General features: G+C 50.4%; 1 protein-coding gene and 1 non-coding gene across 5 annotated transcripts in view; both read left to right on the plus strand.

Moving 5' to 3' along the window:
- The first annotated feature begins 299 nt into the window (after positions 1-299).
- JDP2 (Jun dimerization protein 2) overlaps positions 300-23,262 on the plus strand; it is a 41,416-nt gene continuing 18,453 nt past the window's right edge. Inside the window, exons 1-2 of one of the 4 annotated variants that reach the window (XM_032622720.1) lie at positions 300-477; positions 11,097-11,320. In XM_032622720.1, the coding sequence (XP_032478611.1) occupies positions 471-477; positions 11,097-11,320 (231 nt within the window). In that variant the 5' untranslated portion in view covers positions 300-470. Of the gene's footprint in view, positions 478-1,055; positions 1,238-1,508; positions 1,643-11,096; positions 11,321-23,262 lie in introns of those variants that run through there. The other 3 variants (XM_032622719.1, XM_032622718.1, XM_032622721.1) reach the window with 3 other exon arrangements.
- On the plus strand, positions 13,868-13,939 carry TRNAE-UUC. Its single transcript has one exon. It is a non-coding gene; the product is annotated as a tRNA-Glu (tRNA).

Consider the following 23,262-nt stretch of genomic DNA (forward strand, 5'->3'; position numbering starts at 1 on the left):
GCTCTGTCTTTCCCTCCATAAGACCAGTCCTCTGATGCAGAAAGATTTCCCTGCACTGGGAATAAGAAAAGGAGCTCACTGTCCTCAAATTGAAGAGACCTGCTCACTGGGCTCTGCTCACTTGCTTCCATCGGTCTCAAGGCTGGTTGTTTCTTGCACTCCAAGAAGGCATGAACTTTTTCTTTCACTTCCTTTCTTCTGTGGGTGATGATCTGACATCACTCTGAGAAGGAGGCTGAAGGTCACTGAATATAAACACTGTCACTCCTCCCTGGCTGAGGCAGAAAGGCAGGGGGTTGGCTGAGCAACCAGGGGGTCTGGAGGAAGGAGATGCAAACCAGAATGCCAAGGTCTCAGGTGCCACATGTGTGCTTGAGGGCTCGGTGTCTCTGTGCCTTTACATACTGAAGGCACCGTGGAGGACGCATTTCCTCTGGAGTCACCCTTAACCATCTGCCACTCTTAGGAGGATGAAAGGTAGGAGTTCAGTTGGCAATGGAAGTTGTAAAGGGAAAGAAGGCCATTCGGGGTGGGCTGAGGGCGGCGGCTGCTCACACGGGTGTCCGCCCGCGCGTCCGTGAGCGGAAAGGAGAAGCCTGCTGGAGTGTGATAAAAAGCCCAGGGGTCAAACTGTGCAAGCCATGGGGAAAGGGAAAGGGGTGGGGGGCTCAGGCTGCAGTCCAAGGAGGGCAGGTCTTTTGCAGCGAACCACCCCAGGGCTGAAGGGCGGCTGTGGTGGCCAGGTGGGCTAGTAGGCGGGGGTAGAGGCACCCAAACGCCTTGATCCTCTGCCCATCCTTCTGCCCAGAAAAACGAAACAGGCTTGCGAGATCATTTCCTCACTCAGTGCTTAAGTGTCCAAGGATGAAAATGTGTTGAAATCTCTCTCTCTCTCTCTTTCTCGGTTTGGGAAAAAAGAGCTAAGGACTGAGGAAGATGGTTCAACACAGGCTACGTCTGCTTCCAGGGCCTTTTGACTTGTCCGGCCGCCACCTTCTCGTTGCTTTCGGCCCGAGCTGTGTCTCGGGGTGGAAGCCGGTCGGCTGTGCGCTGGGGATGCTCTTACATAACCGCCCGCCGCGTCCTGCTTCCTCGCGCGCTCCTGCACCGCCGGCTGGGAGAGCCGGGGGCCGCGATGGAGTCAGGGCCGCTGCTGCGGGGCCGGGGCCGCCCCCGCGGGGAGCGGACCGCGAGGAGCCGCGGGAGGAGGGCGCGAAATGCGGCGGGGGAGGTGAAGGTCAGTGGGTGTGAAGCGCCGGATCCACACCCCCCTCCTCCCCTGTCCCCTCCTTCCCTTCCTCTCCGTCCCCCTCTGACGTCTGGAGCTGGCAGCTCGGCCGGTTCCGCATTCCCGACCCCTCCCCGCCGCCCAGGGGCCGCTATATAGCCGGGGCTGATGCAACCCGTCCCGCCGCCCGCCACAGCCTGCGGGAGGGACGCTCGGCGGCCGCGACGGGGGGGCGCTGGCGGCGGCGGACGCTGCAGCGGCGGCGGGGCTGGCGCCGCGGCGGCTCCCGGGCCGGGACGGGCCTGGGCACCGGGCGGAGCTCCGCGGCCGGGCGGCAGCGGCGCTGAGCGGGCACGGCGCCTGCAGCCGGGTCCCGGTCCCGGGGCCGCAGCCTCCGCCCTCGGCTTCTGCTCGGTGGGTGCGAGGGCACGCGCTGGGGGCGCCGGGCCGGGCTGGGTGGGGCGCGCTGGCCGCGGGCACCTGGGACTGCCGCCCCCGCGCGGGCGGAGAGCGCCGGGCCCCGAAACCCGAGCCCCGCGGGGAGGCTCCCGCAGCTCCGGGAACCCGCGCTGCCCCGGAGGGGGACGCTGCAGTCCGGCCCCTCCCGCCAAGGGTCCGCGAGCCGGTGGCTTCCCTTTGGTTCCCACCCTGGGACGGGAGGCTCCGTCCGCTCCCGGGGCAGCCGAGACTCTCTCCGTCTCCCTCCCGTGCTCTCCTCCCCCGTCCGTTTGCAGGGAGGTGCTCTCCTTGCGCGGCGGGGAAGGCGGGTGAGTGGGGGAGAAAACTGCCCGGGGAGATGAGACGCGGGGTGGAGATGGAGGGTGAAAGGCCAGGGAAGTGCAGGGTGCTGGTGGTGGAGGGATGACAGGGACCTGCTGGCAAGTCTTGCCTGCCCCAACCCCGTCGCAGGGAGGAAGCACGGCCGCCTGAGGACCTGGAGGAAGGCACTGAGAAGGGCTGGGGCTCTCCATACAATGAAGAGGGCTTCTCTCAAGGCCATTGCTCCGGGATTCCCCCTCTGGGAGGGGGTCTCGGGGTGGCTGGGTCCCCTTTGGTCTCCCCCAGCTCCCAAGCCAGGTTACATAAGGAGGCCAGCCGGCTCCTCTAGGTAATGAGCCCAGACGGCTGTCTTCTGCCCCCCCCCCACCACCACCAAAAGGAGCCTGAGCGGCTGTGGACCCCTGACCCTGCGGTTGCAGACCCGGTTTTGCCTGGGTCAGTGGTGGGGTAGGGGGGACAGGGAGGCCTCCGCACCTCTGCAGGGATGGATGGGCCATCCCTGCGGCTGGAGATGGAGAGGCAGGTAAAAGAGGAGCTCAACTGACCCCTCGGGTCAGCTCCCGTAGCAAAATTGCGTGACCCTTGCACTGGGCCTCTCCCCCCCACCTCCCCCCGCATCCAGGGCATTGGGCTGTGGCCTGACCACATGTGCTCAGGGCAGCTGGGCTCAGGTCTGCCTCTCTAAAAAGGGCTTGCAGACTGTGTGGGTGTGTGTTCCCAGGTTCAAATCTTCGTGGACTCCTCAGGGTCTTAGTTTGAGGAACTGTGAGAAGCTGAAGCTTTGAACCATGCTTGGGTGCCTGCTTGTCCTTTAAGGCCTTGCAGTGAACTGTGTTCACATGTTATCTCCCTTCCCCCCAACCTCCCTTCCCTGAGGGTTTTTTAAAACACCTCCCACTGTTTTCATCTTTCCAGCCAATCTGGCTGCAGTTTGGATGGACGCCTTATCTTCCGTTGCAGGTTTCTAGGGGAGAGTTTAACTAGGTATCAGGTGTGAGCATGGCTCTGATTTTATATAAACCTGACGACCAGGGAAGAGAAGCAAGATCTATTCTCGTGCCTCTGGCTGGTTAAGGTTTTGCCTTGTTTAAAACAGGGAGGACGGATTTCTCAAAGACTCTTCTGTTTCCCTTCTACTTTGGCTTCGGTTCAGAGTTGCAGGCAGCTCCAGAATTTTCCTGAAGAGCTGGGCGCTGTGAGATCTGAAGGGCAGCTGGAAGGCATGGATGTGGAGGCTTCTGACTTTTCTCCTGGGTGGGCTGCAGCCACCTCCAAGGAGATGTGTTGATAACTGGTAACAGTGTCCCCTAAGGAAGAATCTGGACAAGGATCTCTCCACTCACTCGCCACCTGGCTTTTGCAGCTACCACCTGTTTGCAGGATGTGTGGGCATCTTTTCCAACCTGCAGAAAACTTGGCAGAAGGCTGAGAAGGGCTAGGCTCTCCAGGCCTCGTTTGTCATGGGGCTGCTGGTGTTGCGACTGTCCCTCGCACAAGTGTCTCTGTTTCCAGCTCTGTTCTGAAAGAAAGGGGCCAGTGCAGACTCTAGGTTGGCCTGCTCTGTATTCATTTAGCCCCAGCTCAACTTGAGCGATCAGAGCCAGGGCTGAGGGCAAGCTACATTCTTTTCTGCTGCAGGATGCAGTTTGCTTTTTTTCCATGTGAATGAATTATGTTGGAAACCAAAATGGGAGGAAGAGAAAAATAGAGTGAGTGTATGTGGGTATGTGTGTGTGCATACCCTATATAGGCAGGGGGAGAGCAGCGGGCACATTATTTTTCCATTTTCCTTTAATTAAGGCTCTGTGGAGGTGTGTTTGAAAACAGAGGGTCTCCTATGCCTTTGAGGAGGGTGAGAACACTGTTTTGGCTGCGTCTTGGGCCATATGCAGTGTATGGTGGCCAATGAAACTGGGCCTGGCTCAATCTGTTGCTTGTCTTGGCAGTCGGTTCTGTGGCTTGTGTTACCAGCTCTGGAACTCACAGGCTGCCAAGCTCCGTGTGCCTGTGTGTGTGCACATACGTGTGTGCGCACGCTTGCTCTTGTGCGTGGGTGTATGGTTTGGCCTCCCAAAGCTCAGCGGAGACAAGCGCGTTAGCGACCCCCGGTTGGAATTTTCAGCCTGTGTTTCTTTACACTAATCGCTGCGGGGGGCCCGGCCAGAGCCCACCATTCTGGGTTTTTTTTCCGTCTGTTTTCTTGCTGCAGCCCTTGGGATTCCATTCGTGGAGCTCCATTTCCAAAGCTTTAACTGGCCAATGGCATATTTTTTACAAAGGGCCAAAGGATCGGTCACATTCTGTGTGTGTGTCTGTGTTATGTATGATGCTATGAACTCCTGGCACCAAGGAACAGAGATGGGGTGAGGTGGGAAGAGAGTCGAGAAGTCTGGCCTGCCGGCAGTTCTTTCCCAGCTTATTCTCGCTGCTCAGGATAAGGATCCTGGCAGAAATGACTTACTGTGTTTTTATTGAGCACCTACATTAGGCAGGGGAGAAAGCTGTGTTTACAGGCAGGGCTTGTCAAAAGCATTTCCCTGGTCTCCAGAGAAGAATCTTTCTTGGGGAGAGGTTCCAGTTTCTTCTATGGCTGGGATGGCTATGCAGGGATCAGGTTGTGTTGGTGGCTTCTCCTGACACCCACCACATTGCATTCTCTTATGAAGATCTGAGGAGTGACTCCTTCTAAGCAGTGCAGGGTTACAGTGGATTGAAGGACACAGGAGATGCTGGCGCTGTGCTTCTGGAGGCAGGCGTGGAAACCCAGCCAGCTGGGAGTGCCCTGTTGCCAGTGATCTATGCAGTTGTCTTCTGGCCTGTGAGATGGAGGAGGACTTAGGAGAAACTGAGGCAGAGGGCAGGTGCTGGGTCTCATTTCTGCACCTTTGTACCCAGCCCTGATCTGCCACCTGTTGTTTCTCTTCTGCAGTAACTGCGTGGATGCAGGATGGTCCTGCCTCCTTGAGATTTAGAGTTGGAAAGTGGGAGAGCAGAGAATTCTCTGGGCTGGATCTCCAGAGAATCCTCCGGGGATCCTCCTCATGGCCATAGGAATGGGAGACCGGTGTTAGATGGGAACTGGGAACTGTGCAGAAGGGACCTTGAGGGGTCATCAAGCACTAGTGTTGCTCCAGGAAGGAAGGCCCTTGAAGCTACGCTGACTTCACACTCACCAAGTGCGGGTGCCGTTCCAGGTGCTTTCCAAGTATTAACGAATTTAATCTTCTTTTTAGCCTTACAGGGCAAATAATGTTATTAGTCCCATTTTGCAGCTGAGGAAAGTGAGGCACAGAGAGTCTCGGGAACTTGCCCAAGGTCACACAGCTAGCAGGGGCAGAGCTAGGATTCACACCCAGATGATCTGGCTCTGGAGTTTCCACTTTAACCTGCCTCACTCTCCTGCCTGCAGAGCTGAACCAGCCATCGGAGTTGGTCTTTTGCTGCTTGCCCTTTTCTCCCTCTTGGAGCTTCACCATCCTTTTGCTCCCTGCCTCCTGGATCTCCTTGACTTTTGGAAGCTGGGGGACCTGCATCATTTCAGATTCCAGGAGAGAGGTCATCCCAGGTGATTCCTTAGCTCCAAGAACAGATTTGGTGTTTAATTCTCCAAGATTCATGATAGTACTATGCTCTGTGATGACTGGCCTGGCACCTTTCTGCCCTCTCTGCGCCCCGGCCCCTGCCATGGACTGCTGCCCTTCACATCTTTCTCCTGGGAATCTTCCCAGGCTCCAGCTCCCAAGACCTCCCACCTGTTGATTTCAGTTGCCAGTTACTTGCTCTTGACTTCCAACTGCACTAGTGCTCCTGGGGCCTGACCCTATGAACTCCCTTGCTCCTTGAGCTGCCCTCACTCACCTCCACTTTTTTTTAGCACCAAGCCTTGCAGCCTTAGGCTATCTGCACTCATTTGCACACCCATTCCTGCCTCCTGATGCCAGTCCAGGCCAGCTGTTTGCCTGGAGGGGAGCAAACCTTCTCAAAGAGACCCAGGGATTTTAGAGCCTTCCTTAAACTTTTTTCCTGTGGACGGACAGAAAGTTCATGATGCAGATCCTAACTTTCTCTTGATCTGCCTTTAAAAAAGAAAATCTAGGGCTTCCCTGGTGGCGCAGTGGTTGAGAGTCCGCCTGCCAATGCAGGGGACACGGGTTCGTGCCCCGGTCCGGGAGGATCCCACATGCCGTGGAGCGGCTGGTCCCGTGAGCCATGGCCGCTGAGCCTGCGCGTCCGGAGCCTGTGCTCTGCAACGGGAGAGGCCACAGCAGTGAGAGGCCCACGTACCGCAAAAAAAAAAAAAAAAAAGAAAATCTATCTTTGCCATTCTAGATGAAGATGCCAATTACTGGGCACTTTCTAATACGAGTAGCCTTTTACGATTTTGACACATCAAAGCAAGACTATTGTTTATTTATAGATACTCCCATTAAAGAATATGATAATATCTTACAGATTTACATACAGTAAACAAGAGAAGAAAATAAGAGGGAAAAACTTAAGTTTTTAAGTTATCTCTTCATTCTTTTGGCTGAAATGACTTCATCTTAATATCTCCCATCAGGGCCCATTTTCTGGACTTGAAGTGTTTTGTGACTTTTTTTTCTACTTGTACAAGGCAGCATCCCAAATCGTGTGCCTACGAGTCCCTGAGGAAGTCAGGATAGAGAGATACAGATATCAGATTTTTTCTTTAGGTTCTTTTCCCTCGGATCCACCTGATCCCTGTTTCTTTCAAGCTGCCTCTCAGGAAGCTGCATCAAACCACCCCAAATCTTAGTCTCAGCAGCAGCTTAGGGTCCACTTGTGACCTCCAGAATGCTTTCTGTCTTATTCATGCCTTGCTTGTCAGTCTCATCTTTGATCTGTGCATCACCCGGTTTTTCTTCATTGGCTGTTTTCCAAGTTGTTCCTGGTCAGTGTCCTGAATTGCCAGTCTTTTTTTTGAATTTATTATTTATATTTATTTATTTGTTTGTTTATTTATTTATTTATTTATTGATGTACGCGGGCCTGTCACTGTTGTGGCCTCTCCCGTTGCGGAGCACAGGCTCTGGACGCGCAGACTCAGCGGCCATGGCTCATGGGCCCAGCCGCTCCGCGGCATATGGGATCTTCCTGGACCGGGGCACGAACCCGCGTCCCCTGCATCGGCAGGCGGACTCTCAACCACTGCGCCACCAGGGAAGCCCTAAATTTATTTTTATACGGCAGGTTCTTATTAGTTACCTATTTTATACATATTAGTGTATATATGTCAATCCCAATCTCCCAAATCATCCCACCACCACCCCCCTCCCCGCTTTCCCCCCTTGGTGTCCATTCGTTTGTTCTCTACATCTGTGCCTCTATTTCTGCCTTGCAAACCGGTTCAGCTGTACCATTTTTCTAGGTTCCACATATATGCGTTAACGTACGAAATTTTTCTCTTTCTGACTTTCTTCACTCTGTGTGACAGTCTCTAGGTCCATCCACGTCTCTACAAATGATCCAGTTTCATTCCTTTTTATGGCTGAGTAATATTCCATTGTATATATGTACCACATCTTCTTTATCCATTCGTCTGTTGTGGGCACTTAGGTTGCTTCCATGACCTGGCTATGGTAATAGTGCTGCAGTGAATGTTGGGGTACCAAAGTCTTTTTGGATTCTAGGCCTGTCTTTTGAAGCACAGGCACTATTTGCCGATATGGGTCATCTGCCAGTGTATAGCGTTTGCTCTTTATTTATGCATCCCAGTTACTAATGGAGACATGGAGGGTGTTTATCTTCCTTATGGACTTCTGGGCCCCAGAGGGAAGAGACTCTGGGTTCTTCCCTTACAACTTTTAGTGTGTACTTCTCTTTCTCCCACTAAATTGTTTCTGTATGGAATAACCAGTTTGGGAGATGATTTCACATCTTGTCATCTTTCCTCTGTCTTCCTTGAAGTGGGTAAATTCCTCCTGGCTGTTATTGGTTCCCTGTCACCCGCCCCCCCGCCTTTTATAGATTCCTAAATCACATCAACTTGTTTTATTTTTCAAATCACCCAAGTTGCCTTTCAGCCTTGGCTCATCAGTCAGCTCCTTCCAGTTAATGGGGATCCAGTTATGAAAGGCAGCTGCTTTAGCTCCTCCATCTTCGGCCCCCCACCCCCGGAGCCCTTTAGGATGACTTCTCACTGGTGAATGTCAGCTGTTGTGGTTGTCTCCTAGGAATGGCATGTGTTAAGGACTTTGTGGTTTGTATCTGAGCAGTTAGGGGCACCCTTGAGAGGAAAGGCAGGAGAGGGGGATTTTTTGTTTCTGCAGAGGAAAACCTGGTGCCTAATTCCCTGGGTGAGGGTTGTCAGTGGGACAGGTTCACAGGGGAGCAGGAATGGTAAGAATTCATGGGGCTGCAGCTCCCAGTGGGTGCTCCCTCTGGCAGGGGGGTTCTCACAGTAGCAGAGAATTCATTATATTTTGGGATCATGTGTTAGTATCTCATTTATACCTTCTGTTTGAAAATAAACAGAAGCTGCAAGCCGAGCCTATCATTCCCAGAACAGAGTGGGGTCTGGCTTCCATCTCCTGAGATGGCTCTGGCGGGGAAACGTGCAGAAGCCTCTGGAGGATTTTTCTTGGGGTCTACCGTGGGAACGAATAATCTGGAGGTGGATAACAAGCATATAAACTTCCAGAGACACATCCTTACCCTACTCACTGAATTTTGCTCCGCCATGAATTTATCATTTGTTTCTTCGTTCATTCATTTGTCAAGTATTTGTTGATTATCCTTTCTGCGCCAGAAATGTGCATTACTCACCCCTTGAAATCACCCCTCCACTCGCTAAGTGGCCACATGGCACATTTTGCCCCACATGAATGGGTCCTTACAGTATCGGGAGGTTCTGGGGCTCCTGACCAAGGAGGGGATTTTGCACTATATTTTTGCTTTGCTCCATACCTGAGGTGTGATACCTCTCTCCCCTGGTAGGGCTTTGTGTCCAGATGAAACACCAGGCATAGGACATTTTCAAGCTTCCCATCTCCTGTCCATTTTGACTAGCTCAGTTAAACATCCTTCCTGGGGTTGCTGACTCCTTGTAGCATCAGTTCAGGTCTAGAAGGGGGAGTTTTGTAGGGTTTCTTTTCCCTCTTCTGAGGAAAAGATACGAGTTTCCTTTGTCAGTTTGACTCAGGTAGCCTGAAATCACCCCCCTCCGCTCCCCACCCCCACCCCCCACCGCCTGCCAAATACCCACATGGCTGGGTCCAGGCATCATTTCGCCACAGAGGAGTGAGTCCTTACACTGGCCCCTTTCTTATTCTCCCTGGAGGAGTTCCGGGGAGACATGTAGCTCATCCACCATGCCCCAGAGCAGCCTCCTGGCGTGGCAGCCTGCAGCCCTCTCTGCATTGCAGGCCTGGCTCCAGAGGGTGGAGGGAGTGACTTTCTCACTGAAAGTGGTCTGACGGACATCACATCTTCTCTGTCTTGCCAAATGCACCCCTTTCTATGGGAAGAGAGAGTGAAGATAGAAAGATAGGTCAAAGCTTCTCCCCCAGGATTTCCAAGACAGATGAAGTTTTAATTTTATAGCCCTGTGCAGCGAGGCGGGAAGGGGGAGAAATGATTTTTTTTTTTTTTTTTTTAATTTTTGACTGCGTTGGTCTTCGTTGCCGCACGCGGGCTTTCTCTAGTTGCGGCGAGCGGGGGCTACTCTTCATTGCTGTGCACGTGCTTCTCACTGTGGTGGCTTCTCTTGTTGTGGAGCGCAGGCTCTAGGCTCACGGGCTTCAGTAGTTGCAGCACGTGAACTCAATAGTTGTGGCACACGGGCTCAGTAGTTGTGGATCACGGGCTCTAGAGCACAGACTCAGTAGCTGTGGCGCACGGGCGTAGCTGCTCCACGGCATGTGGGATCTTCCTGGACCAGGGCTCGAACTCGTGTCTCCTGCATTGGCAGGCAGATTCTTAACCACTGCGCCACCAGGGAAGCCGGAGAAATGATTTTTTTTTTCCTTAGGGTTAGAATCCAGAGGCAGTTTTGTACTGAAATGCTACTTACAAGGCTGTTTAGAAGCCAAGACTGTGCACAACTGACCTGTAGTGTTCTCAGTGCCGCTTGGCTCATAGTAAGTGGTTGACAATTGGACGGACGGATGGATGGATGGATAGGTAGGAGCCCTGTTAAGTGGCCAGAAAGTCTGGCTTTATTAGCAGACAAGCTTTCTTCCCTGCCATCTGTGCCTTGAAAGGATAGTTTCTTACCCATGAGCTTCCCCCAGTGAAAAGAACGAAAAAGAATTCCCTTAGTGTTGACCTGTCTACTTTATGTCTTTCTTTCATGCCTGAATCTGCCTTCCTTTGCAAACCTTGTGGGTCTGGTGGAGCTAGAATATGTGTTGGCTTTGAAAGTGAAGAGCCCGTGGAGGACTTTTCTCGTACTGGGCTCCCCTGGGGAAGCACATGCTAATGAATTCCATCTCCCGTGCCTCATAGATGCAAGATGCACACACTCACACACACATTCACTGTTAACTTAGATCTGCTTCATCTCGTATTCAGGGTGTCTTAACAAGTATGCGGAATGGGATGTGTGATTTGAGGGGAAGCACCATGACAGCCCCAAAATAGCTCCCTCTTAAACAGGTGCAAAGGTGCTTGAGATGCCTCCATTCTGATCCATTCTCTTCGGAGGCAGCGTGTTGCAGTCTAAATCCAGCTCCTCCGGTTTTAACTGTGTACAGTCTGGAGCGAGTTCTTTTTTCTAAGCCTTGGCTTCTTCCTCCGTGTCATGGCCTCTGACCCAGTCTTAGGGGACTGATGGAAGGATTACCGCAGTGCCCAGCCCATAGCAAATGCTGAATCAATGTGGCCTGTGATTGGGTTAAGCATTGCCTAAGTGCCAACAGTAACCTTGGTGTGAATTAACCGATCAAGTTTCCCTCAATAACAGAATGGACTTAAGGGCAGGAAGAGCACCTTAAGGTGGGGAAGGGGTTTAGGGGGACATTGGTGAAAGAAAAGGTGAGGTCCTGGTGAGACACAGGGACTTAAACCCCTCATGGAACCTCTCACCCGGCTGACAGTGCCTGTCCTGCTCTTCTCCTGTCCACTCCAGGCTGGACTGCCGCTCCTCCTGCTATGATGCCTGGGCAGATCCCAGACCCTTCCATGACTGCGGGCTCTCTGCCAGGGCTCGGCCCCCTGACCGGACTCCCCAGCTCGGCTCTGACTGCAGAGGAGCTGAAATACGCCGACATCCGCAACATTGGGGCCATGATTGCCCCTTTGCACTTCCTGGAGGTGAAACTGGGCAAGAGGCCCCAACCCGTGAAGAGTGAGGTGAGCGAGCCTTGTTCCCCCAGGGCAGGATCCTGGGGGGAGGGTAGGACGCCTGGATTAGTGTCCTAGGTCTAGCCCTAAACTCACCGTGTGACCTAAGCCTTGCTAACATGGGGTCTGAGGACCAGTAGCATCCATGTCAGTAACATCTTGAGGTTGTTAGAAGTGCAGGATCTCAGGCCCCACCCCAGACTGTCGGAATCCGACTCTGCGGTTTAACAAGCTCCCCTGGGGTATTCAGGGCCATGTTAGCGTTTGAGAGGCACTGGGCTAGGGCAGGATGCCCAACCTATCTCTGGTTCTTTGAGGGGCAAGGGAAGAGTGATTAATAATAAAAGTATTGAATAATAACATTTGGCCATCTCTCTGGGGTGCTGGGGGTGGGGACAGGGGAGATAATGGGAAAGTGCACATGCTTTGGAAAGTATATACGGCAATGCCAGTATTGGGTTAGCTTCAACAGTTATTATCATTGGTCACATCATTGTCTCTGTTGCTCTTGGCCCCAGGCTGGAGCTGAAAGCAGGAACTTGGAGGAGGGGTGGTGTGGGCTCCCTTCGCAAGCTGCTGCCAGAGCTGGACTTGGCCTCAGTGGCCCGCCACCATCTGCCTTAGCTGGTGTTTGCAGAGGACCCACACGTGGAGCACGCCATCCTCGGGTCCCTTGGAGCTGCAGTGCTCTTGAGCCGTACTTGTAGAAGAGTAGCTTTTCCCTGGGGACCGGGGCGAAGCAGAAGTCCCCAGCGTGGGTGAGCATCAGTGCTGGGCACGCCCCCGGTCACTTCTCCAGGGCTGGTGATTTGTCCAAAGGCCTGCCCCAGTGAGGTCCCCAGCGGAGCCATTTCTTCAGAGGCCAGACAGAGTAGCTGCCCGCCCGGAAGGGAGAAGGAGCCGGTGGTGGGAGCTGGAGAGCTGGAGAGGCGGCTGGGCCAGAGGCCTGGGGGGAGGCAGCTGAACGGCCGGTGCCGGGCCGCCCTGCGGGGAGGGAGCCTTCACAGACAGAGGTGCGCCCGGATGGGGGCTCATCCTGTGGGATGGAGCTCACAGGGCTGGACGTCCCAGAAAGGGGGACTCTTAGTGGAGAAAGGTGTCTGGGTACCAGCAGGGAGAGTCGGGTATTTAATGCCATTCCTGCTCTGCCCCCCCTCGCCCCATAAGTACCATAAAAATTGCACAGAAGGGCTGCTGGGGAGCTCGGCCGGGGGTGGCACGCTGGCTGTTGGCGGGCCGGATGTGGCTCTCAGGTGTGTTTTGTTTGGCCTGCGCAGTGTTTTAAAAGAAGCTGGAACCAACATTTCACTTGAAAATTTGGATTTCAATCTTTGATTACAAAGCGGGAAGATGTGGCCACACCGTGCCCTGTTCTGGCACGGCCAGGAGCGGGGGAGCCGCTTCACTTCTTTGCTCTCTCCAGTCTCCCACAGGCCCGGCGCCTCCCTGTTCCTCTCGATTTTGCTTACACTGTCAGTTTTGCTTTTGTTGCCGCCGGCTGCCTTCATTTACCTTGGACCGCGTGGCCCCTACTGTAGACATTTGTGCTGGAGACACCTGGATTAGGTGCCCTGTAGCTGCCCACTAAAGACGGTTGATTACAAGATGAGAGTTGACGGGTAATTATATTCTTCTGAATTGATTTTGTCAATGAGCGTGCTGTGGATAGCACTTCCTGGCTTAGTTAGTGCTCTGTGTTCTTTGTGGAGAGCCCTTATCTTTGGTCTTGTGCTATTTTGCCTTCCCAGGCCCAGAACTTGAAAGCATTCATTTCTGGGTCATTCCATAGTATTTAAAACCAGTAGCTGAGCAGGGGCACTGAGGCTGTGGGGTTGATGAGGGGCTGGTGCTTTGGTCTCTGAGATCTGCCTGGAGGCAGGGGCTGAGTTACCACCTCCCCCCTCCGCAAAAGGTACCAGAGGAGCTTTCTTTCTTTCTTTCTTCCTTTCTTTCTTCCTTCCTTTCTTTCTTTCTTTTTTTTGAAAAGGTCTTTATTTGGATTGGGTATTTTTACATTTCACAGCCTCCCCCAAATTGGTGACATATGCCCTGTACCTGACAGTGACGTGCCATCCTCCCAGGCACCCACAAACACACACCATCCAGGCTGTGAAAATAACAAGCCATTTTTAGGGCATATTTGCATGTCCCCTCCCTCGCTGTCAGACTGCAGTGTAGTGGGTGCTGGCATGGAGTAAGGTCAGCCCTGCACTGGGAACCGACCTCCGATGTTCTAGGTCAGACCCAAGATGGGTGGGGGTTCATTCTGAGAGCAACTGAAAGATAAAGGGGGTTGGGAGAGAAACTTGCAGCTGGAGAACCTTATGTCCCGAAGATTTATTTGCATATGGCACACTGCCTTTGGTGGATTTTCACACTGGCATTTTGGACTACTAAAACTTTCTTGAATAATAATAAGATATGAGCTCACATTTATTAAACGTTTAATATGTAGCAGGCCCTGTGCTAAGGGCTCAACATGTAGAGTCTTGTTTATTCCTTACCAGATCCTGGTGATCTGGTTCTCCTCATTTTAAGGAAGAGGAATTTGGGAATTCCCTGGTGGTCCAGTGGTTAGGACTCAGCTCTTTCACTGCTGTGGCCCGGGTTCAATCCCTGGTCAGGGAACTGAGATCCTGCAAGCCGCGCGGCACGGCCAAAAATAATAATAATAAAATTGAAAAATTGAAAAATAAATTAAAAAATAAAGAAGAGGAATTTGAGGTCCAGGGAGGAGGAGGTCAAGTCACTCGGGGTCGCACGGCTGGAAGGTGGCAGAGCTGGGCCCTGCGTGGGCAAGACGCTGCTGCTGGGATAGCGGTGTGCACCAGGCACAGTGCTGGGTGCTCTCTGTGCAGCATCTTGTCGAACTCGCATGAGAACCCTTTTGAGGTCATTATTATTGCTGTTGTTATTGTTATGTCCACATTGTGGATGCAGTCAACAAGTCTTGGGGACATCCAGGGTCACGCAGCTGCGAAACAAGGCCAGGCAGTCTGACTTTGCAGCCGAAGCTTAAACCTTATGCTATGCTGCCTCCTGTGCTCTCTGCCAGACTTCCAGGCTCTAATCAGTACTCTGTTGGGCTGGGGAAGCCGGATGAACCTGGCCCCAGAATCCTCCATCATTTTGATGACACGCCCAGATTAACGCTGAGCCCGTCAGTTCTGCAGCCGTATCATCTCCCAGGCCCCCGGAGAGAGGACGGGCCGAGCCGCTGTGCAGGCAGCTCTGTCCCAGCTGGCTCTTGGGCTGTCCGCCGTATAGAGGCCAGCAGCCTCTTGGGCCATGTCCAAATACATGAAGCAGTTGGGTAAAAGAAAATCAGAGGAATTAAGTTAAAGGACGGGTTTTGTAAATGATGAAATGCTTTGTGCTGATGTTTTTATTGGCTTGGCCAAAAAGTTCGTTCGGGTTTTTCTGTAGGATGTTACGAAAAACCCGAACGAACTTTTTGGCCAACCCAATATTATGGGGTTGTCACATCACGTTAAACCATTTTTGTGGAGGTGCTTCCCCACAGTCCATTTGTCCAACAGATACATGCTAAGCACCTACCATGTGCCAAGCACCGGGCCAGACACTGGGAACTAAACCATAAGCAAAGTCGACAAAGTCCACCTTCTCTTGGACTATGTATTGGAGTGGGGATATCCAAAAATAAGCAAATTCATATACAATATAAAAGGCCAGGTAGTGGTCCGTGTCATGAAGAAAAGCTGAGAAAACCAAGTGGATGGGAAGTGGCCAGACTGCTCGTTGTGAGGGTTGGCTAGGGAATCTGGGCACGTTATATTGTGGCTTATGGGATTTTTAGAGCCGATGCTTCTCTCTTTCTCTTTGTTCTTCTTTCCTTTTCAATACTCCTTTTCAAGACAGCTTTGCTCTCTGGCTTTCTCCAGAGCTTTCCTTCCTTCCTCCACTTTTTGTTCTGCAGCCCCTTAAGCTGGAGTCCTCCACCAAGCACTCCCTGTTGTCCTGGAGATCTCGGCCCTTCCTGGGTGGGTCATCTCCGAGTGGGCTGCAGTGGCCATGCCCTGCCTCTGGGCCTGGAATGCATTTCCAGTAGTGGCGGAGGGAGGCCAGAAGCCCTGCCCTCGTGTGTGTGCACGTGTGCGTGCAAGCACGCATACACACACGCAGAGCAAGCAATGACCTCACAACCTGCTGGATGGGACCCCTCACCCTCTGTGTCACTCTGCAGTGCTCTAGAGGGTACTCAAGTTCAAGAGAGTCTGGATGACCTTTTAAGAAAGAGATTGCAAACTGTCATTCCATGGGCAGGAGTCAGCCTACAGATGAATCTTGTTTGGCCCTCACAGTGTGGGGTTTTTTTTCTTCTTCTTCTTTTTTTTATTGAATGAGTTGCTATATTTAAAAGCCAGGAAATGTGGACTTTTTGGCTTCTTTAAAAAACCCAGAATATCTGGGCACTCTAGACCTACACCCTTATATGCAACGAGAAGCTGGAGCTGAGCTCACTGTATTGGCATGTGGTCCTCATTTCTCCGCAGTCCCCACCGCCTCCTGTTGCCTTTCCCAGCCCGCTTCACAATGCCTATTGTCACCAGCCGGCTTTTGAGTTTGTGTCCTGTGCTTAGGTCCCAAGGATGGGGACTACATCTTCCATTCCTTTTTACTTCCACCAGTCGGTGGACAGTGCCTGGCCTGTAGACTGTTTAACACATGCTTGTTGGTTTGAACATTAATTAGCTGTGTCAACTTGGCAAGTCACTTACACTTTCCATCCCTTGGTTTCTATATCTCCCAGTTCTCACCTCCAAGCATTTGTCCCTTTCTTTTTCTATTTCTGAACATAAGCGGCTTCAGGCCAAAGACAAGAGGACACAATGAAAATCAAACCAACCATTCCCAAACTTGGTTGATCATCAAAACCACTTGGCAAACTTCTTATGAATCCAGATTTCCAGACCCAGCCTGGGGCCCATGAACTCAGAATCTCAGAGGGCAGAGTCCAGGGAATCTGTGTTTTTAGTAGGCCCAGAGAGTACTTGGCTACATTTGGGAACCTGACTTTATCTGTTTGTACTTCTTGTTCTCTTCTGATCCCTATCAGGGAGGCTTCTGAGGGTGTCCCCTTGAGGAATCAGTGTGTGCATTCCATCGTGGATTCTGTCTCTCCAGCACATCCTGCATGTGGTGACAAGATCCTTCTCCTCTCCTCTTGAGAACAGGAGAGGAGACTTAGCTGTTCGTGGATTTCACATTGGCATCTCCTAACTTCTCCAGGGGCCCTAGAGAACATTTAGAAGGCTTTCACCTTTGGAAGAAGTGGGACTTCGAATCCATGAACTACAGTGTGTCTTGGAAGGTGTGCTCACCCTAGGAGTTTGCTCACCAAAAAGACCAAAATGTTCATCCATGTTTAGCCTGAGCATAAAAAGTTTCCCCAAACCAGCTGATGTGCTGGGTAAATGTTGGCATAAGCATGCTTATGTTTTTAGTGATTTAAAACATAAAGGCAGCCCACTGACGTTTTTTTAGCAAGCCTTGCATAATTGGTTTTTAATTTGTGGCTCTTTGGAATAGCATTGGCCTTCTTCCCTCTGACTCAGACGCTTTTTCTGTCTCATACTTGCTTGGCAGAGAGATCCAATCTGTCCCTTCTTGGAATAGAGTCTCCCAACTCATCTTTGAAATCCTAAATTTCCACTTTAGTTCCATCACTTTGTTAGCACATTTTCCAAAGCTGTTAGCTTTTTTTTTTTTTTATCTTTAATCATGTAATTTGAGGGCAAACGAGTGATAGCTAAAGGCAACCATGCGTGTGTTTAACTTTGGTCCCTGTGGTATTGAGTCTTATTTGATACCATACCCTGAGCATTCACGAGGGTTCCAAATCTCTTATTTAACATCATAGGTTGGTCACACCCACTGTTGTCCTAGCACTGGGTCCCTTGGAGAGGTGGTTGTAGGGACATGGCTGGATCTGTATGTTCTTAGCAGAAATCAGACGCTTCTGAAAAGTTCAAGGAGTTCCATGCTGCCTTCTTAGATCTCTGTTTTAAGATGGGGATAATGATAGCACCTACCTTCTAGTGCTGCTGTGATAATTAAGTGAACTAATGCAGGTAAAGAAGGGCTTTACATATGCCTGGCACTTAATAAGATACACAACAAATGTAAGACATGATTGGGATTACTTTTCATATATGTGGATCAGGCAAGTTAGTTTTTTTTTTTTTTTTTGCGGTACGCGGGCCTCTCACTGTTGTGGCCTCTCCCGCTGCGGAGCACAGGCTCCGGCCGCGCAGGCTCAGCGGCCATGGCTCACGGGCCCAGGTGCTCTGCGGAATGTGGGATCTTCCCGGACCGGGGCACGAACCCGTGTCCCCTGCATCGGCAGGCGGACTCTCAATCACTGCGCCACCAGGGAAGCCCAGCTGGTCTTTTTTGAGCGCAGTTTCCTCATTTGCAAAAGGGGGAAACTGATGCTCATGGAATTTCGTTGTGAAGTTTACTGTGTGTAGAGATAACCTTGACTACAGTGCATTACACCTGTAAATCACCTTTACTAGGGACTGAGTCCACTTGCAGTGAATCACACTACAAATTCTGACAGCACTTGTCTTTCCAATGTCTTGTACCCATGACCTGGGTTTCAGGGAAGCAAGCAGACCTTCCTGTTTCTCACTGTTTATGTATTGATAGTTTAGATGCAGCCACAGTTTTAGTTACCATCACAAACTGTGAATGAAAAGGCCCTTCAACCCTGTGATTTCCACTAAGCTGCCCTGTGTGACCCCTTATCTTGTTTCCTGTGGTGTTAAGGATTCTCATGAATCCTCAGGTTTTTTAGCAGCCCTATGAAGTGGCCTCTTCTATCAATGCTGGTCATCTTACGTTGGTGTCCCCAGACCCACTGGTGATATGGACTCAGAGTTGGGAAACTGAGTCCCCTCTCGGGTCCTTCTCTGGCTGAACAACTCTGGAGCCAGCCAAATCTCTTTCCCTTCAACTGTGCCCAAAAGACATAAGACAACTTCACTTGAGCTTGGAGCTCGGAGACCTAGAAGGACACTGGGGCAGATTCGGGTAGGCTGCAGAGATAACTGGAGTGAGGTCGATGGATCACCTCTGGGTTTAGCGACCCCGTGAGCCTGCACATGTCCTGCCCTCTGTGGGGCTCATTGACTGTGCTCTGCTTTTTGGCTGCAGGGTCCCCCTTTACTGAGTACACTGCCTGTGCCTGTCTTGGGTGACAAGCTCCTCCACGGCTTGCTTCCGCGGCCCTTCTCCCTGCCTCTACCACGAGCCACCACCAGTACAGAACCGTGGCTCTTTGGAAGCCATGTAGCCAGGCAGGACTGCTGATTGGAACAGTCTGGCTCTGGAGGTTACTAGACATTTGAGCTTCAGCTTCCTCCCTAACTCCAAACATATACAAAAATTAGCTCAAGTTGGATCAAAGACCTACTGTAAGAGCTAAAACCACAAAACTCTTGGAAGAAAAAGCCACAAATATTTGTGACCTTGGATCAGATATGACACCAAAAGCACAAGCAACAAAAAAATAAATTGGACATCATCAAAATTGAAAACTGTTGTGCTTCAAAGGACAAAAAGTGAAAAGACAATCCCCAGAATGAGAATTTTCTCAAATTATACATCTGATAAAGGACTTGTATCTAGAATATATAAAGAACTATTACAACTCTAATAAAAAGACAAATAGCCCAATTAAAAAGTGGGCAAAGTATCTCAATGCACGTTTCTCCAAAGAAGTATAAGCACATTAAAAGATGCTCAACGTCATTAGCTGTCAAAGAAATGCAAATCCAAACCACGCTGAGATACCACTTCACATCCGCTAGGATGGCTATAACAAAAAGGACAGATAATAACAAGAATTAGTAAAGGATGTAAAGAGGTTGTAATCCTCATAGACTGCTGTTGGGAATGTAAAATGGTGCAGACACTATGGAAAACAATCGGGCAGTTCCTCAAAAGGCTAAACATAGAGTTACCATATGACCCAGCAATTCCACTCCTAGGTATATATGACCAAGAGAAATTAAAACATATGTCCACACAGAAAGTTGTTCAGGAATGTTCATATCTCAAAAGTGGAAACAACCCAAATGTCCCTCAGTTGATGAATGGATAAATAAAACGTGCTATATCCATACAATGGAATCTCATTTGGCCATAAAAGGGAATAAAGTACATGCTACAACATGGTGAACCTTGAAAACATTAAGTGAAAGAAGCCAGTCATGGGACTTCCCTGGTGGCGCAGTGGTTAAGAATCCACCTGCCAATTCAGGGGACACGGGTTCAAGCCCTGGTCCGGGAAGATCCCACATGCCACGGAGCAGCCAAGCCCGTGCGCCACAACTGCTGAGCCTGTGCTCTAGAGCCCGCGAGCCACAACTACTGAGCTCACACGCCACAACTGCTGAAGCCTGCACGCCTAGAGCCTGTGCTCCGCAACAAGAGAAGCCACTGCGGTGAGAAGCCCGCGCACTGCAGCGAAGAGTAGCCCCCGTTCACCACAACTAGAGAAAGCCCGCATGCAGCAACGAAGACCCAACGCAGCCAAAAAAAAAGAAAGAAGCCAGTCACAAAAGACCACGTATTGTATGATTCCATTGATATGAAATGTCCAGAATAGGCAAATCTATAGAGACAAGAAGGAGAACCAGGTTCCTGGTGCCCAGGGCTGGGGGAGATGGGAGGAGTCAGGGGTGATGGCTAAAGGGTATGGAGTTTCTTTGCGGTGGGGGGGGGTGTTGAAAATGCTCTAGAATTGATTGTGGTGATGGTTGCACAACTTTGTGAATATACTTAAAGCTGCTGAATTTGTCTAGTTTTAGTGGGTGAATTGTACAGTACATGTGAATTTTATCTCAATAAAGCTATTGTAAAAATGGGCAAGAATAATATCTACCTCACCCAGGTACAGGGAGGATTAAAAGTGATAATGTATGTAAATCACCCAGCACGTATCGGTGCTCCAGAATTAGTAGCTGTGGTGATTAAAGCCCCCCTTTTAGGCCAACAGCAGTGAAAAAGTCAGGGTCTGGTTAGGGACATTTTTTCTCTCTTTCTCTTTTGTTGCTAGTGGCCATCCAGAAGCAATGGGAGCAGCCTGACAGGGTTTTGTGTGGAACTCGGAAGGAAATATGGAATAATCTTGGTTACTCATTAGCATCCCCTGGAGAGTGTTTAAAAAAATACTGACATTCAGCCCAGAGATTCTGGTTCAGTTGGTCTGGGTGGGGCGGGCTGGTGGTTCTAATCTGTAGCCATTGATTGAGACCCGTGGTACCTTATAAACCAGCCCAGGTCTTTGAAGGAGTGAGGACATTTGCCTTCAGGACAGAAGGATCACGTGAGCAGTGCACTTTATGGTTTGACAACTGCTTTTGTAGAGATTATCTCCTTTGATCTGTTCAAAAACCTTGTGAGGTAGGTGCTTTTAGTACCATTAGTTGTTAGGGAACCAGGGCTCAGAGAGATTAAGTAACTTGCCATGGTCTCATTTCTTAAATTTATTTTATTTTATTTTATTTATTTTATTTTTGGCTGCGTTTGGTCTTCGTTGCTGCATGCGGGCTTTCTCTAGTTGCGGCGAGTGGGGGCTACTCTTCATTGCGGTGCGCAGGCTTCTCATTGTGGTGGCGTCTCTTGTTGTGGAGCACGGGCTCTAGGCGCGTGGGCTTCAGTAGTTGTGGCACATGGGCTCAGTAGTTGTGGCTCACGGGCTCTAGAGAGCAGGCTCAGTAGTTGTGACGCACGGGCTTAGTTGTTCCACGGCATGTGGGATCCTTCCCGGACTAGGGCTCAAACCCATGTCCCCTGCACTGGCAGGCGGATTCTTAACCACTGCACCACCAGGGAAGCCCCCAGGGTCTCATTTTTAAGGCATAATTTTATCTAATCTTTTTTTTAGAAAAAGCAAGATCCACACCCATGCTCATACCTATTAGTTATCAAATCTAACACTTTGGAGAGCGCTGCCAAGGTGACGTCTGGTGCCAGGTTAATCTGTTTTGCATAGATTTCGGAACAGAGCTCTTTCTGCTACTTCTCTTTACTGATGAGCATCCTGAAAGTGCAAGGCAAACTGAAAAAAACATTATTTACATCTGTGTGTATATATGTATACACATATATACGCATAAACACCGTTTGTAACTACTGATCTGTGTGTGCAGGGAAAACATAAGACAGGAATAATCTGCATCTTGAAACTGTCAGAAACCTGCAAATGTCCCTCATAACCTCTGAGTTAAAGATTTGGCATCAACCACATCTTAATGTTCTCACTGAATGACTATAATAAGTGTATGATACAATATGAGCCCCTTAATAAAATACCACCTTTATCTATTTAGTATATTGCAGTATCCTTTGGAGAAGAGACTTCTGCTGAAACCGATCTGAAGTCCACTGGTTTACATCAGCCCTATTCAAAGTCGGGTGCACAGACCAGCTGGCATCTGGAAACATGTGAGGAGCACAGACTCTTGAGTCTCACCCTAAACCTACTAAAGCAGACTCTCTAGAGGGTAGAGCCCCCCAAATCTGTGATGTAATAAGCCCTCCAGTGGGTTCTGATGCTCTCAGAACTGAGCGTCCCTTCCAGCTCTGACTGGCAATGATTCTCTCTGAGAATGGCTACTAGGGTCTAAAGCCACATTTTTCTCCAAACCTATCTCAAGCTTCCTGGAGCAACCCGCATGCCATCACGTGGTACCTGAATCTGTGTTAGGCAGGGTTGCTCTCTGAGTCTGCAAACACCTTAGCATTTCCAAACCAGTTATTTCCAGGTCTTGAGACGCTCCTGCTGCCAGCATTCACACCCGAAGGGACTTTCCAATTAATTAAGCAGCTGAGCTTGTCAGTAGGCCAGCTCCTTTATTGTTTTAGAAGAGGGAGAATCAGATAAACTGTTCTGATGCCAAAGGCGCCTTTGTTTGCTGAATCTGGCCCAGAGTCTCAGCAGCTGTGGTCTGAAAACTGGGGCAGGGGGCTGCTCTCTGCCCCCCTCATCTGTCTGGGTGCTGTGAAACCCCTCCTTCCCCCCTCTATGAACTTTAGCTGCATCCGTTTCATTGCATAAGTCACGCATGGTGAAAATCACCCTTCCGTCCTCCAGGCCAGGCATCTCTGGTCGTGAGTTCCTTTGACCATTGTCATCTGAGTGGGATTCTTATTAGCTGGCGTTCTGTTCCCTTGAAGTAGAGTTCGCCATTCTGCTTAGCGATTTGTTGTCTGTGCCTCGTGCCTGAAAGAAATTGGCCGAAATCTGTATTTCATCTGCACCCCCTGCGTACAGATTAAACAGAACCGCGTTGGTGGAGAATAATTAAGCCAAGGACCTTGTTTTTCACCTTCATGATGAAAGACAAATGACTTCCAAGGCTTTAATAGGATGATGACACTTGAAATGTTCTTCTACTTTGGCCAGCTTGGGACTTTCAGAACATCCCTGCTCATAAATATTCTTTGCAACAACTGCATTTTCATTTAATTGTAGACAGTCATTTTGCAGGAGCTCTTGTCTCTGTTTTTTTGTTGCTGCTATTGGTGTTTTGTTTTTTTGTTTTTGCCCTGGTGTAATCAAGGCATGCTACACCGCTTCTTGTTGCTGTTGTTAAAGACCCAGTTTCAACTGTATGGTTAACTCTTTTTGAGAAGAAAATGGATTTTTCCCTGCCAGATATATTCTGCTTCTTACCAGTCTTTTGGGGGTGGGGAGAATCTTGTGGGGGCCACTATTTCTCTCCTTTTCTCATCTTTTTGAAGTGAGTGTCAATTGGGCAAGAAAATTGATGGATTGCCTAGTGGGAAACCAAACCTCCCTAAACCATAAATATGAAACGGGCCTGTAATAGACGTATTTCAACAAAAAAGAGCCATCATTCTTCAGATAGCTCTTGTCCACAGAAGGATATCCTGGCAGCCATTGTCCCTTTTCTCTT

The sequence above is a fragment of the Phocoena sinus genome, chromosome 2 (genome assembly GCF_008692025.1).
Source record: "Phocoena sinus isolate mPhoSin1 chromosome 2, mPhoSin1.pri, whole genome shotgun sequence".
Classification (NCBI taxonomy): domain Eukaryota; kingdom Metazoa; phylum Chordata; class Mammalia; order Artiodactyla; family Phocoenidae; genus Phocoena; species Phocoena sinus.